The 16,623-nt window shown below is 49.2% G+C and overlaps 1 protein-coding gene and 1 non-coding gene across 2 annotated transcripts; one reads left to right on the top strand and one right to left on the bottom strand.

The window, feature by feature from the left end:
* Nucleotides 1-724: 724 nt before the first annotated feature.
* Nucleotides 725-8,878, bottom strand: LOC144180571 (N-acetylated-alpha-linked acidic dipeptidase 2-like). Its single transcript, XM_077708901.1, has 3 exons — nt 8,801-8,878; nt 8,252-8,344; nt 725-1,275 (listed from the first exon to the last, which is right to left on the bottom strand). The coding sequence occupies exons 1-3, from the start codon at nt 8,824-8,826 to the stop codon at nt 1,071-1,073; spliced, it is 324 nt and encodes a 107-aa protein (XP_077565027.1). The 5' UTR covers nt 8,827-8,878; the 3' UTR covers nt 725-1,070.
* A 7,352-nt stretch (nt 8,879-16,230) lies between these two features.
* Trnar-ucg (transfer RNA arginine (anticodon UCG)) lies at nt 16,231-16,303 on the top strand. The gene has a single exon. It is a non-coding gene; the product is annotated as a tRNA-Arg (tRNA).
* Nucleotides 16,304-16,623: the final 320 nt, after the last annotated feature.

Genomic DNA, 16,623 nt, shown 5'->3' with positions numbered 1-16,623 from the left:
CCTTAAAAGGCACGCTTTCTGATCATTGGCACTTTCGAGAGCAAAAACTCCGGTATGCACTGACACATCACGGGATGCGGATAGGCGTGGTCAATGAGAACAGGTTTACTGAATTGAATAAACAAACTTCGCGCACCTCTATACACATCTTGAGCTATACGTGGTCCTAAATGGCCAAGACGTGGTCCCGTACTTATTCAGCAATCTTCATGGAAGTATGTGTCCTTGAACGTGTGTAATGCTCGTTTTAAACATAAATGCACATAAAATAAATTCCGACCCTCTCAACTGCGAAGAGAGATTTGAATAGTAATATGGCCGTCCGCATTTCTATCCAGGTAAGAACAAATTGTCTGTACGCATTGGATATATGAATTGTTCAGCCCATTTTAGGCACGCTATAATACATAATATACCATAAATCGTGAACTAACTGTTTTGTGTGAGCCAGGTGATGAAAATGATGAATTCCTAAGAATTTGCCGTACTGAAATTGGCCATAAATGTAAATGTAATAAATCCAAGGAATTTATGCATAGTTCCGTAAATGACACCGAAGGTGAAATTGTCGTCCTAGCAATTTTTTGTTATGTAGGCGACGGCCCCATGTGACTAAAATGAAAGATGCGCAAATTCACGGGGGCGTCTTGCTATCTGCGAGACGACCTTCTTAATGTCTCTATACATCGAGGCCATAATACGTTGCTACTATTTTTTAAAAACCGGCCAAAATATTCTATCGGAATAAATTGTCGCCTGCCTATCCTGCTACCTTGGCCAAGACTCCCGAGTACTTACTGAAGCTGTACAAAATCACGTGTACACGAATAAAACGTTTCAAACGATAACTAAAAAAATATTCACCACGCATAGTCTACCTGCAGCCCTCTAATGCATGATTTAAGAAGCTTGCACACTGTGCGGTCTACTGTACAGTTCAGTATACGCCATCTTGAAGAGTTCAACAGCCATGGATGCCAGTGTGACATGTCAAGTTCGTTGCCCCTGTGAATGCACATCATAAAAAGGCACTGACAGTGTGCCAGGGGGCAAACGACCGCAACTGTAGGTCAGATCAACCTATGTAGGTTCAGAAGCATGTTGCCCGTGCGCACGGCCAGCGTCAGAATGTCCAAGTCGATGTGGGCCTGCTGCCAGATGCCTGCCACTTCGTCGGCGTCCTTCGTGGTCTTGGCGCGGAAGACGTGCTCCATGAGGAAAGGGAAAGCCTTTCCCGCGTACGCGTCTTCGGGGTCCGGGCCGAACGCCAGGCTCCTACGTTAGGTACCAAAAACTGAAGTTGTCGCCTGGAGTTCTATTTTTGTTTCAACGGCATAAAAAGCGGTGCCGCCATGACAGCCACGTGTGTGTTTTTACTCTGCCTGTTCCATCATACTCCGTACCGATGGACTATGGTATTACTAGTGATTTTAGATATTTTAAAACCGACACCTTCCGATTTCACTTTGAGTTCCATCGCCTCCTTCAAAGTGTGTACCTGACAGTTCAAATGGGTGAGCGACTAAGAAGAAACGCGAAATGCGAAAACGCTGTCAAACAGTGAGCTACCGGCCAAAATCTAGCCTTTAGCCTTCCTGTCTGCACTCTGCCCACATCTCCAGCCATTCCCTTCTTACACCATAACAACACAAGGAAACCAAGCGGAACACCAACAACAACACATAATCACAAACCATCATGCGGAACAGATCAATATCCCCGGTGTTGCGACCGGGCGGGGGCACCCAATCCGAGCTCCGTGGCCTCCGACATACGAGTGGTAGCGTGTATGATGCGAGCGGCCAGCCGCTGTTGCAGCCGTGAAGAAGTCCAGAAGCCGTAGGCTAACGTAACTGTTTACTTCATAGCGAGAGGTGAGCCGAAGCCAAAGAACAATGCCCCGACGGGCGAGGTTACAATACAGGACTCGAGCAGAGCGACAACATCGATTCGCTGCTCTAACAGGAATGGTTTACAACGCTTAGGCAGCTCTATTTATACCCAAAAGCGGTAACGGTCAAACGCCAACAGGCTGGAACACGCACAACACTCTTTCCAGAGTTCGTAAGCCGTTCATAGCCTCGGGCACGTTGAGTCCGAGAGAGGGGAGAGAGGAGGACTCCGTTGCGATCACCGGGGCCTGCCTCTGTGTCCTTGAAGAGCGTGGAGACGAGCCGTGCAGGCAGCCGCCGAAGTTCAGCCGCCGCAGGCAGCCGCCGAATGCGCAGAGAGCGAAGCGTCTGACGAGGCTTTGTCGCAACTTGTTGCCGACATGATTGCGCCTGTTTTCGAAGGCGCACGAGTGGCTTCGCCGCACAGCCGAGGAGTGATGCGGGGAAGTACTGCGGCGCTGGCCCATTTGTAACAGCTTCTCCGCCGGGGGTCCGAGATCCCGATGGACAAGGGTCTACAACCGTTGTCCGGAGGGATACTGTCGAAGTGAAGTGTTCGGCAGACGCTCGACTCCAGGCCTGGGCTGTACGACACTGTGCTGGAGCTTCACCGGGCGGGTCACTGGACGAGTAGTGGCTCCCCAAGAACGTCTCTGGCTTGGTCAGGCAAGCAACAGAACAACACAGGAAGACACAACCGCATCGCCGGCAAGTGCGAAGACAAATCCACACTGAAGCTCTACCAGGCTTTTAGTTGCGAAAAGTACGCGAATAACTAACTACTCTAGTTATATTTTTTTGCCCAGCAGTACTTTAGACAAGTGACAAACCTGAAAGTTGACATTTCGCGTGATTGGAAATGTCCCACACAAAAAGAAATGTAATCGTAAAGGGCGAAACCTGTTCCAGGAAAAACAATGAAATTGAGAAAGTCAGGCATCTACAGGCCACTTCTCGCGCTGAGAGCCGCGATTCGAGCTCTCATCATTGCTCCGAGCTTTTCCCTTTCTTGTATCGCACTTTAGGTGCGCCTGTTCTCTGAAAGAGACTGCTGCGACCGCGTGAAAGCACACCGGTCGTCTTGTTCGACAAAGGTCGAGCGCGCGGAGGAGCGAGCGGGATTTTCCAGCGTTCAAACGAGAGGCGCGCACTCCTTTTTGGAAGCGGCGTTCCCTTGGCGCGATGCAAGCTCACGGCTTTGCCCCTTGGCGTGCCCGCACTGAAACCCGAGCCACAAGTACGCGCGGAGGTTTTTCCTCTCTCCTCGTTGCTCGCCTTTCCACGAACGCGTTCGGCAAGCAAACGCCTGAACGCGTTTACGTTCTTTCCCTTAGGCTGGTCGGTTCCCGACTTCGGCTCAGCCGTAGGCGACACCGGATTCTCAACAAGCTCAGCCGATGTTGGCCTATCATCGGGAGCATCACCTGGGAGTGACACGGGCACGACGAGCTCTTTAGACACCGGGTAGCTTCGTACAGTCACTACCTCGTCGTCCCTCGCGCTTACGGCGGCAGCCTCAGCAAGCGAAGCCCGAAGCGTGTTCCCGTTCTGCTTCCTCACTGCCAGAACTACACTACAACCAGGCTGCTCTGTCTCAAAAGACGGCTCGGCCGCCCCAGACACCTGAATCTCTACGAGCTCGGCTGGCCGTGGATCGAGGTCAGCTACCTGAGCTGGTGGCAGGACGGAATCGGCTTGCTCAGTGGCGAGATCGTCCTGATTGCCGACTGAACTGTGCAAACCGCTCGCTGCTTCGAATGCAGGCTTTGCCACCACATCGCTCGTTTCCGCACTACCGTCCGAAGGAACAACCTCCGTTTCAGCGGACTCGTGCGGCGTCTCGGAAAGCTCATCGTTTACGCATTCCTGCGAAACGTCGCTATCTCGCGAAGTGCTCACGTTCACGTCAGCAGCAGTTCCCTCGACGTTGCTGGGACCGCGTGAAATGACACCGGCCGTTGTTTTCGACGAAGGCCGAGCGCGCGGAGAAGCGAGCGAGATTTTCCAGCGTTCGAACGTAAGGCGTGCACTCCTTTTTGGAGGCGGCGTCCCCCTGGCGCGATGCGAGCTCACGGCTTCGTCCCTTCGCGTGCCTGCACTGAAACACGCGCCGCAAGTGCGCGCAGAGGTTTTCCCTCTATCCTTCTTGCTCGCCTTTTTACGAACGCGTTCGGCAAGCGAACATCGGACCGTGTTTACGTTCTCTCCTCTAGGCTGATCGGTTCCCGACTTCGGCTCAGCCACAGGCGCCACCGCAACCTCAACTAGCTTAGCCCATATGGGCCTATCGTCGGGAGAATCAGCTGGGAGTGACAATGGCACGACGTGCTCATTACACACCTCGTAGCTTCCAACAGACCCTATCTCGGCGTCCATCGCCTTTTTCGCAACACCCTCAGCAAGCGAACACCGAAGGGTGTTTTCGTTCTGTGTTGCGGCTGTCAAGGCTACACTAGATCCATGCTGCCCTGTCTCAAAAGACGGCTCAGCCGCCCCAGACACCTGAATCTCTACGAGCTCGGCTGGCCGTTGCTCGAGGTCAGTTACCTGAGCTGGTGGCAGGACGGAATCGGCTTGCTCAGTGGCGAGATCGTCACGACTTCCAACTGAACCGTGCAAACCGTTCGCTGCCTCGGCAGCAGGCTTTGCCACAACGTAGGTCTCTGCTGAACTGCCGCCGTCCGAAGAAACAACCTCCGTTTCAGCGGGCTCGTGTTGCCTTTCGGTAGCCTCATGGCCTACGCACTCCAGCGAAACCTCACTATCTCGCGAAATGTTCACGTTCACGCCGCTAGCCGTTCCTAAGGCCTCCCGCGTATTTGAACCCTCCGAACACTCCGCCGAGATCTCCGAAACAAACGTCGACACATTATCACACTCAGTGGACACGTACTGCCCTCTGCGGACAGTCTGAGCTAATGCGCCGTCGTTATCTCTCTCCGCAACCTTGACGCGCTGCGGGGCAGCAACGGTCGCTTCCGACTCGCGCTCCCGAGCGTCTGCTACTTTCTTTTCGTTACCGTGGCCAGTTTCTCTATCCACGACAACGAGGTCTTTCTCGAGCAACAATTCTAACTCGGGCTTCGCTTCTTCCTGCTCGAGTTGAATTTCGTGCTCTAGGTTCTTGTTCTCCCATTGGAGTCTCTCTCTTTCGAGCCTCTTTCTTTCCCTTCGGATTCGCTCGATATCGAGGGCGTACCACCGCATCTGCCTCTCGAACTCCTCACGCTGGCGCTCAGCCTCAGCCTCTGCCTCTGCCTCGGCGGCCTGACGTTTAGCCTCTGCCTCGGCGGCCTGACGTTTCGCGGTCTCCCTGCCATTGATCAGCTCAATGCATTCCGACAGCTCCTCATCGTCAGCCCCGACAGCGAGTATAGCCTGTATCAGCTCTGGCTTTCTCAGTGCGTCCGTAACATCCAAGCGCAACTCTTTTGCAAGCTCCAACAACTGCGGTTTTTTCAACGCTTTCAAATTCATGGCCGGTCTAGAGTACTGCTTTCCCACTGCTCCAAAAATGTTTTGCGCGAATAACCCACGCGACAAAAACACACGCCCTACCAGCTATCCTCAGAAGCCTGGTAAAACTCAGTGAAGAAAAGCCCCGCACTCACCCTTGACCGCCGTGAATTCTGCGAAGTCCGAAGCCGCCTTGACGTCCGTGGTGTTGGGTCTCGCACCGCCGGCCTCAGGTGTTACGAAGTTGCCATCCGACCGCTGCCAACCAGTTGTTGCGACCGTGAAGGCCGACTGCAGCCGGGAAGACGTCCAGAGCTGATAGGCCAACGTAAACTGTTTACTTCATAGCGAGAGGTGAGCCGAAGCCAAAGAACAATGCCCCGACGGGCGAAGTTACAATACAGGACTCGAGCAGAGCGACAACATCGATTCGCTGCTCTAACAGGAATGGTTTACAACGCTTAGGCAGCTCTATTTATACCCAAAAGCGGTAACGGTCAAACGCCAACAGGCTGGAACACGCACAACACTCTTTCCAGAGTTCGTAAGCCGTTCATAGCCTCGGGCACGTTGAGTCCGAGAGAGGGGAGAGAGGAGGAGTCCGTTGCGATCACCGGGGCCTGCCTCTGTGTCCTTGAAGAGCGTGGAGACGAGCCGTGCAGGCAGCCGCCGAAGTTCAGCCGCCGCAGGCAGCCGCCGAATGCGCAGAGAGCGAAGCGTCTGACGAGGCTTTGTCGCAACTTGTTGCCGACATGATTGCGCCTGTTTTCGAAGGCGCACGAGTGGCTTCGCCGCACAGCCGAGGAGTGATGCGGGGAAGTACTGCGGCGCTGGCCCATTCGTAACACCGGTCAAGTCAGGCCACGAACAAATCATGAAGAACAAGATCAACAAGCCAATATCAAAGAATCAAGTAAAGTTCAAGAACAAGAACAAACAAGACAAGGTGTCTACTAAGGATCCAAGTCGACAGCGAAGATCAATTTTTAGAACAAAGTTTTCTTAACATTTAGTGTCTTTTTATTTTTATTTTAATGCTTGTAGAGTTTTCTGATTTTTCGTTTCAAACAATGAATTTTTTCTTGAAAATAAAAGCCCGCTGATAGCTTTGCTGTCCCTGGACGGTGGTCGCTGATAGTAGATCTCTCTTCTCTTCCCCATTACCCCATCCTTTTCCTGCCCCAACCACCTTTCTACGACTACCTCAACCCATATTTCTGCCCCCAGCCCTTCCTTTTCTTTCCCTGCGATACATATGTGGTGCAGGCTGGGAACCTCTTTCCCTCTCAAACTCACTCACTCACCCCTTTGCCCGCAGTCCCAATACTGTTGATGAAATGTGTAAGAGGACCGTCTCCTACACGAAAGGGTGGCTTACGGGCGACAGCATTTACTATTCTCCTTAATACTACGACAAATGATACAACTGAAAATAAATACTCCAAAACACATTAATTTAACGTAGATTCCGGCGCCGGCTAGCCATATAACGCTGTCGTTAGGCATGCACAGGAAGTGATATACATTGTGAAAAATCTTTGGGCTATTTGGAGGGGGGGAGGCGGGTTCACACCTTGCCGAAAGTCTAAGCATGGAGAGAAATTCTGAACGTGGTCGATAGCGTGTCGCAATTTCAATACTTAAAAAGTACAAAAATCTTGGAAACGGTTCACGGATCTTTGTTTTAAAGTCCCTCATATGGACAGCGTGTCAGAAATTGGAAAGTTTTTATAGGGTGCGAGCAGGGTTGCCAGGTCCTCAGAAGGAAACGTCGCCGGGAAAGTGACGAAAGTAGCCAACAAAGTCGCCAGCTTAAAGTGAATGTTTCAAAAGGAGCCAGAAACGTCGCCATTTTCAGCCCGGCGATGTTATAAGTATTTTTTGATTACCTTTGCGGAAAAATGCAGAAATGTGGAGAAGTACAAAGCCGTATTACAAATTTTATTCGTTTGCTGTCGTCGGGGCAAACGACAACGGTTGACTACTGCCTAAAAAAGGCTAAAATATGCAGTTTTAGGTAAAGCATTCAAACATTACGAAGACTTAGAAGGGGTGTTCGCTGCACACCATGATTTACCACTTTGGCTGCCTCTTTACATTCCCGCGCATATTATACATAGTCATACACACTTCCCACTACTCCACATGAAAACTCAAGCTCCCGTAAACTACTGAAGCATTACACTTGAAACACAGTCTTTCTTGAAGGCTTTGACTCTATTCATATATCACGTGGCGGATGTTAAAAATGAGCAAGGCAAATCTTCATTACTTCCAGCAAGAAGCTCTGTACGGTGGTGTGTTTGAGTGACTTTTTCATCGGAACCTATTTTAAACTTTCCAGATCACCGTCATCTGGCTGAACGTTTGTTCGGTTCTGTTTGTTCAGTTTGTATCGCCGGGTGAAATGCACAGAAAGGTCATATAGGGCCATTTTCGTAGAAAGTGGGGCATCGGAAGGGCCCGGAAATATATGAGATCACCAATTCTCAAAGAAGGCAGAAAGTAGCCAACTCGTCACACTGAATTTTCCGTCGCCACGAATCTCGAAAAGTCGCCAGTTTGGCGACAAATCGTTAGATCTGGCAACCCTGGACCCTGCGAGGACCAGAAATGCCTGATAGCTAGCGCCCAGGCTACTGCGCTGGCTCGCGGCTTTCTGGAAAAAGAGAATCACCCACTTTTATGCTCAATAAAATAACGCTTTCCCCCCGCCTAAGTGTCTCTGATGAACGCTTAAGTGTATCTGTTCTTTCGAGGCCTCCGTTCCTGCTGTTTTTCACTGTCTGGTTCAAATGCGCCTGCTTGATAATCAAGCAGTGCATTCTTATACAGAGTTATGTCTTAGCCTATGTTGCGGCTCAAAATCATTAAAGTAAGTTTCTACAGCGCAATGAGCTCACCTGACGTTGGCTTTTTTCATCAGGCCGTCGCGCTTGATGAAGGCGCGTTCAATCAACACCAGCCGTTCGTTCACCATGCGGGTAATGGACTTGCTGCGCAAACACACACACAAACACACACACAAAGCAATCTTTGGCACTTGGGACTTGATATCATTAAACAAACACGTTAATACTGTCAACCTTCTTTAGATGCAGGAAATTTGAGGCAGCACGTAATTCGCTCTGAAACACGGCACTCTTAGCGCAGTGTCTAGTTAAGCTGTCGCATTATTCTCTAAATATACGCTGCTTAGAAAACCCATCACAGCATGCACAATGTCAATCATTCTGCGGCAAAGTCGGAAAAGCATTTATGTATAGTTATGTAATAACGAGCAAAACTTATGGCAGATAGGGACCCTATCTTGAAATGAAAAGCTCGCTTCAAGGCGAGCGCCCGCCAGTCCTCAATTCTTTCTGCATACGCTTTTGCACTAGCTTTCCGCGGCTTTACGATGGCATGTGTGAGTTAAACTTGAAGCGTAAACTTTCCGAAAGGGTACCTACTTTTTTAGGTCCCCCTTGTCCAGCATTGCTTGGAAATTCTTAGCTGCCTTCTCGAACAGCTGGAGCTCCTTGTCAAGCCAGTCTGAAATTAAACCACAGAATTCAACCACTGTGTCTTGTTCCCTTCGGCATCAATTATTTGCGGCATTAAGCGCCCTAAAGTAAATTCAGGACGTTGGAGCTTCTGCAAGCCTTTAAAATTCAAGGACGCTACAACGGCCATGACAGCAAGCAAAGAGCGACCATAGCACCAAGTCCGTATTGTTCCGGACTGTGTTCTGTATGTACCGCATTTACGCGATGCTAAGCATACCCCGATTCTAAGCTCCCTCCTCTACTTTCTGGAAAAAAATTGGAAAAAAAACTCTTACGTGTGAATCTAAGCACCCCTTTTCTAAACAACCATCGCAAGGTGGGTTTCACATGCCTGGAAGCGGGCCTGAGTTGACGTTGGGGCGAAGTCATGCATGAACTTTTCAATTACAAACCACTCGAACGCAACAGAAGCTGCCTGCAAGGGTACTGTAGCGGTGGCCCAAGCGGCACAGCGGACTCGAATGGTGAGGGTGAGGGTAACTGAGGGTGACTGGTGAGGGTGACTAAGTGTCACCCTCACCAGACGTACGCGGTGGGTTCACTGTCTGTACCTATTTTACTCTCGAATGTTTGCAACACGGCATTGCAAACACGAATGTTTGCAACACGGCATACTTACGGCATTGCGATCGTGGAAAAAAGGGGGTGCTTAGAATCGAGTAGATACGGTACTATAGACCGTGGTTGTCATCATCACCATGTTCTAGCAGTGGCGGTATAGCGAGCCCCTGATCTATCTTCTGAATACCTTACATTTGCAGCTGGAACGTAAACATTCACTGGGCATGCGTGCTTGTTTGTTGTGTCCCAGAAATGGAATGCTGCGTATGAGCGCTTTATGTGGGATCGCTGCAAACTAAAAAGGGGAGGTACTTCCTTTCTGTTGGGTGTTAAGGTCGAGTTGGGACAGCTGGTTGGGACAGTAGGCTGGGGTCGAGGCCAAACCAAAATCACATTCTCTACAGCGGCCTACATAATCATTTCCAGCGTTTTGGCGAAGTTCCTCCGCGGTATTCACACAAGAGTGGACTGGCAAACAGCGTGTAGAGCGGGATAAAGAAAGAGTTTGAGTTTTGCAAACTTGCCGTTGAGTTCTCATTCTAGTATTTGATTCTGATTCTTTAGTAATGTTTTCCTTACAGTGCTCGGACTTGGAAGGGTGCAAAAATATTTCACCTAGCTGTAAAGCCTGAAAGAAGTCGGGAACAATGCTGTTAACCCCTAAGCTACCTGACATTCCCCATTCGTATTTATTTATTTATTTATTTATTTATTTATTTATTTATTTATTTATTTATTTATTTATTTATTTATTTATTTATTTATTTATTTATTTATTTATTTATTTATTTATTTATTTCAGTTCACAGACTCTCATGTTTTCGTTCCCTCATATGGCGTAGCATGCTAAGCGATATGGCTCGGCTAACCTCGCTTTTACCAATAAATGCATTCTTTCTCTCTCCACTCGCCAGGCTAAGCTTCATAGCACTTCTCAAAGCCAGCAGATCGGTTCCCATTCGCGCCAACTCATTATTCTCAATACGTCGAGAAAGGCGGGCTTGACGCGAGGCCCAGGGGCTTCGTTACACTACACCAACTTGTAGCACACGCGAAGAAGGTAGCGGCGCGCTGAATCGCAGCACCGAATTTTAGTTTCGTTTCATTGTATTTTTGTCTTTTTTTACTGGGGATCTGCATTTACATTTACTGGCGTGCGCCGCATGGAGCCGTGGTCGCCCATATATTGGGAGGCCGGAAAGGGGAAGGGGGCGGGGGGGGGGGGGAGGTCATAACCAGGCCCAGAAAGGGCCCATAATTACGTTTCCGTTGCAAGGTGCAGACCAACCTTGCACGGCTTCGACGTCTGCTTTCATCGCTGGCCAATTTGTAACGTTCGCGAATAAGGAAAAAAGAAACAAGCTGAAGGCCTTGTAGAGTTAGCTGGAGGCAGCCAGGAAGTTTTTACTTCCAATTTTGAATTGGTTCCTTGTTTGGTTTTTGTTGTTTTTACCTGTTCTGCTTTTCAAGTTCTCCCTCTCGCTTTTTTAGAGGGTTCTCCACCCCCGCCCTTCCCCTCCTCTCTAAATGACATAGTGCGTATCCCATTGTTTACACTACACTTAATATACGGATTAAATGTCCTCAGAAACTATCATTTTTTTCTGTTACTACACGGGGTGGCGGCTGGTGTTCTTAGGCGCTTCTTTGTTTGTGTTATTTATTTTCATTAATTTTTCAATCGTGTTAAGGGAGTAGTTCCGATAGACTTCTGTGATATTATTACTCAGGTTAGTTTTCGTGTGTTTCTTTTGTTTTGATTGAGCACATATTATCGATTTGCACAATTACAACGATTAAATGTCGTAGTTTTGCCAATTATACTTTATTGGGCAGGTATGTGGCAATACAGCTTTCGCGGCTGTGGTTATTTTTTTTTTTTTTTTCAAACAATGCTTACGACTGAATATGAGCGAACTACGAAATCTGACATGCCTCTCACGGGACCTGTCCCTGCACAATACCAAACATAATGCACTTATGAGGCGCTATAATGTTTACAGACACGAATAAAGATGGTGAAACACACGATACCCGACCGCGGAAGCACACGCACACGGATGCGCTTTCGTGTGAGTACATCGTGTGTTTCTCCGGCGTCTTCGTTTCGTATAGTTAGCGGAGTTATTTGACAGTTAATATCTACCAACAAGCCCACAAGCAAGTTCTCATTGACTCTAAAGGTATTTTGTAATCACAGAATGCGCCTGCGCACGGCAATCGGATAGCAGAACCCCGTGCTTGAAGCAGCGCTCTGCCCGACCCAACGTGGTACCGATGGGATTCAACATGGGGGCTGCCGTACTGGGCATGCAGTAAATAGCTTTTTGTTTCCTCCATGGTACGACGAGACCCGGTTGTCTCCAGCCTACACCGAGGGGCGGCGAGGTGGAACATGCGGGCACACTAGCCGTGCGTGACTGATAGCGCCATCTACTGGGACCTTTTTTTTACTTTCGAATTCGAAACACTTCCACGAAGGGGGGCCGGGAGCGCGCTTTTGTTTTTCCAATGGAGTGGAGTTTGTTGGTTTGCGATCAGTGAAAGGGATATTCTTGTCACTTTGACGGGTTAGGATGGGCGATCGTAGGGTTTTGTTTTCCCAGCTTGCAGTATTTTACTGTTTCTTGATAAGTGCTTAAAAGTCGTAAAAACGTTTAGTGAGGCCGTGAAAGCTTGGGTGCTTCCCTAGATGAGTAATTGATGAGATTTTCAGGAATCGTTCGGGCTGGACGATAGCAAAACCGCACGTCCAGATGGCTGCTGGTCACCAGGCTCTACCGCAGCTCAGGGGTGCGAAGAAGGGATGGGAGAGGAGGAAGGCAGGGACTGCGTTCGCACTGCATTATAGTGTGAGACAGAGTACCGGGTTCTGAAGAGAATTGGAATTCATCAGTATATTGATTTGGAAACATACGATGCCCTGGGCTGGGGAGAAAAGGTATTGGTTCGTATTCTATCAAATAGCGGTTCTTTTTCCTTGGCGAGTGCAGGTCAAGAGAGCGGAAAGTATTATCTGTCGGGCCGGTAATACTGGGTAATGTAATGACAGGTGATGAGAGGGATAGATAACGATGGAAGATTAACGATGGAAGTGGGAGTGAGCTGTTTTCTGGAAACCCATTTATTGGGAGTGCAGGGCAGGGAGGGAATGAGTCGGTTACTCTTGATGAAGCAGTGAGCTGGTGCCACGTTATCGGCGGTGGTTCATGTCTTTCCGACGCTTGTACCTGACTGCGCAATGTAATTCTCTGCCCTATGCGCCCGAAAGCCATTCAAGCATTCTTCAAAGACATATCTTTCGTACCCAAGTTGATGTTGTGAGCCTTTAGGTCAGCACCGATGGGTCGCAGCTGGATGAAACCCGCCCGGAGCTCCTGCGCCAGGTCGGTGACTCTGTAGGGCAGCACGGTGTCTTCTGCCAGTTTCAGCGTAAGCGCCCCATACATTTGGCTGCAGAGCAACGTCAGTGCGTAGTCTTTGTCCACCTGTTTCTCGAACATTTCGAGTGTGTCGAAAGCCGTGTGGTACGACGGGAACCAGCCGGAGGTGAGCTTCTGCGCAGACGTAAGGCGAGAAAGATGTGTGTATTATCTTCCCATTTCTAATTCATTTAGATAGCGTACCTGCGAAGGCATGTAGGCTTGGTGAACAACCGTGGACCCCGGCCACGATCATATATATACACAACAGACCTTAGCTGCACTTTTAGGTGCAAAGCAGTCAGTCGTATACTCACATGCAACTTTACAAGGGCAGCGGAAGTTGACGCTGTGCCTCATCACCGCAGCTGGATGTTATTCCGCGCCGCGCAAGTAGTGCATTACTGGGAATATTTTGAAAATACAACACGCTGTTTTCATGCGTTTTTGACCTAATATGCTGATAAACTACTGCAGCGACGACAAACAAACAACGTGAGAAAAGGCGACGATATTAAGCATCCAAGCATCTCCTTTCAAAACGCCCGCGCCCGTTGACATGCGGGTCCGTCACTTAGGCGGAGTAATGCCGTACATGAGCTATTTCCATTCTTTACTGGTTCCCCAGTATAATAGCCAGGGTGGCATCTTCAGTACGCAATGCTTTTATAATACCATCCTAAAGTCTATCTTATATTCTGCGCCGTGAATATGCATGTTGATTATGAATGCATTACTAGTTGGGCACGGACTTGCTTTAGATATTTTGCGCTAATTACATAATATCTGCCACGCTTCGTACTCTACCAACAGCTTATTCTATGAACCGAATTAATGTTCCGATACGGGCTAGTTGCTTACGGGTGCCGTAACTGTACCGCCCATTTGTTCTAAAGCCAAGAGTAATAAGGGTAGGCAAAAGGAAAACCACGCTCTGCGTTTTAGCAGAAAACTCCTTCCGCGCATGCGCATGTGGGAAAAAGCCAGGGTGGCAAGGATTTGAAGAAGTGACTGGGATTTTTTATGACGTAGCTGTCCTCTCGCATCTACCGACACTGGAAGGTGGCGACGGCGCGTCGCGTGGAGGGAAAAAATTCGCGCATCTCTACGAAGTGAATCATGACGAGTGGGCGAAGCACTGGGGATCGTTCTTAGCGTAAATCACCCGTGGCATTGCCCACTCGCGCATGTAAATTATTGACAACGCGTGTGTACACTATGTACAATTCCAATGCAATCCAATCCGATAGAATTCAATTTAATTCAATCCAACCCATTTCAATCCAATCGAATCCAATCTAAATCCCAGCCATTCCAGTCCGTTGCAATCCAATCCAACCCAATTCATTTCAATCCAATCCAATCCCATGCTCTTCGCGCTTGCGCAACACTGTGTACACGGACGCCGAGCCCCGGACAGCGCGAAGGCCTGAGGTGCTTCGCCCCTAAAACGTTCTCGCTGCAGAGCCCGTGCGAAGCGAGCTACAGCGTGAAGCGCCGCTCGAGACACGACAACGGGTAGGGGCGGCGGCGGTGAGGGTGGAACTGCACGTTGCAGCTTCGTTGGATAACCATCTGCACGGCGTGCATGGGCGTATTTTTCTTCCTGCCAATAACATTTACTGTGAGCGCAAAAATGATAAATCCTCTATTCGACACCGTAGTTACAGGTGGGACCACACTTTTCTATCAAGCAAGTTGCACTCCTCACGCAGATAAAGGCGAATGCTTAAAGGGGCCCTGAAATAGGTTTTACTGATACATGGGTGTTCACATTTTCATTTTAATCAATGCCCATGTAATTACCTCCTTCAATAATTTAGTTAGTGGAGTTATTACAAATCAAAACATCCCATTTGCGCCCGCGTGGCTATTCTACGTCGTTTCGTCCTTCTCTTCGGACTGCGCGAGCGTGACTGCCCATGATGCCTCGCTTTTTGGTGACGTCTGCAGGAACATCCGGTGGCGCGCGTCGTCTGCTGCTGCGATATTCTGCGCCGCAGCATCGCTTTGGGACGGGGCCGTCTGTCTTTCTGCGTTCCGTTTGGGCCGTTTTTAAATGCAGAGCATTTCAGTAACTCAAGATGTCACCCGCGTTGTCCCGTCGTAGTCCGCACCGTCGTTGTCCGCACCCCTCCCCCTACACTATATAAAAGAAAATGCTATCCGGCGCCAGGTTTCGATCTCTCGACCCTGCGGGCGGAACGCAATGTACATGGTGCTCTACCCACTGCGCCACAAAGCTGACACAGAATGGGACCCTACGAACGCGCCTTATATCGTTGACTCATTCAAATTACTGCTGACGAGCGCTCTCTCGTCAGCAGTTGCCACAAGTCCAACAACATTAACGTAACGCAAACTACTTAACGTCGTGCGCCCCCGGAAATGCTCTGCATTTGATCGTGCCCCTCGCGAGGGGGATGTTTCACTGCGTCGCCATGCGAACAGTTTGCCACGCTTTAGTTTCAGTTCTTTTACGTAACTTTCCCTTGCTTGACCTCCTGCGCCCGTCATCCCCCTCTCTCGTTCTTTGCTTACTGTCGTTAAAAACAACCCAACGAGTCTTCCTAACTAAACGAACGCGGGCGCTGCCAGTTAATTACGTATATTTTGCCTCAAATGTACCTGCATTGGCTTTCGCAGCCTCTGGGTTACGCCGCGACGACAGCCGCTGCGGCGGAACGCCGTGCAGCTCTACTTCGGTCCAGCGAGCGAGCTACGACGACAAAGCGAGCCCCTAATGTGTTCTGCACTTAAAATACCGTAACTTTGCGCGAATAAATGTTCACAATTTTTTCTTCCTGGCTGCCCTTTTGCATGGAACTTATGGTGCAGTGATGCCAAAATCCGATCATGCAAACGCGTCGGACTCCCGCTAGAAGCAACTGCCGATTGAGGCGATAGAAAACGCTGGGGAACCTCCAGGACTGCGAGGGGGTAAGCAAATGTCATTATATGCATCTTTTGCGCTTTCTGGAACTCTGAAAAAAGATCTGCCTGTGGATGCCCAAAGTATACGGTACTTGCCTGTTGAAAGCGAGGATGGTATGCCTTACGACCTGATCATGTTTGTTGGATTGAGCTCTATTTGGAAAGCAAGAATGGTCGCAACGTACTCTGACATCGATGCGCGAAGCGCGAGACAGTATTTTAGAGAGGCAATGAGTGAATGCGTGGAAAATCAAAAATATGTGTCGAATCCGCCCGAATGTCTTGCAGACATGGAATCGTTGGTACACCTAAGGGACTTTTAAACACATGACGTCAACTAAAGTCAGGTTGACGGCTGTCTGTGAACGAATGTCTGTGTTCTGTATGTGCCAAAGCAAGCAATAAAGAAAAAAAAACGTCCGCGTGGCCTAATGGATAAGGCGTCTGACTTCGGATCAGAAGATTGCAGGTTCGAGTCCTGTCGCGGACGCATGTCGTTTTTTCCTGACGTCACACGAAGACGCCACAGAAAATTGTCGAGGAGGCAGAGAAGAGGGCAGCATTTTCGAATTTATTTTTCTACTAAATAAATTCGTGTAAACGCACCCAGAGCGGTCTAAACATGGCCTAGGGACTACGGACTACATTTTGCGCTAGTAATCCCGCAATGTTTACAAATCACTGCGTGTCCCTTTTAGTAACCTAGTAGAAGCGTTTCACAAAGTTGGTATTTTTTTATAGCAAGCCTTCGCTTTAGTTACTAGATGAGCAATTGGCGTTTGGAGATATATCGAGGACTTGCGTGTAGTT

This window comes from Haemaphysalis longicornis, unplaced genomic scaffold, assembly GCF_048455015.1.
Source record: "Haemaphysalis longicornis isolate Haplotype H1 unplaced genomic scaffold, Haemaphysalis longicornis Haplotype H1 scaffold_4, whole genome shotgun sequence".
Lineage (NCBI taxonomy): Eukaryota > Metazoa > Arthropoda > Arachnida > Ixodida > Ixodidae > Haemaphysalis > Haemaphysalis longicornis.
This window is presented reverse-complemented; position numbering and strand designations above follow the sequence as displayed.

Coding starts and splice junctions, on each gene's coding strand:
- LOC144180571 (XM_077708901.1), bottom strand. CDS start 8,826: ATGCTGGACAAGGGGGACCTAAAAAA. Junction 8,345..8,800: donor GACAAGGGGGACCTAAAAAA/GTAGGTACCCTT, acceptor GTGTTTGCGCAG/CAAGTCCATTACCCGCATGG. Junction 1,276..8,251: donor ATGAAAAAAGCCAACGTCAG/GTGAGCTCATTG, acceptor TACCTAACGTAG/GAGCCTGGCGTTCGGCCCGG.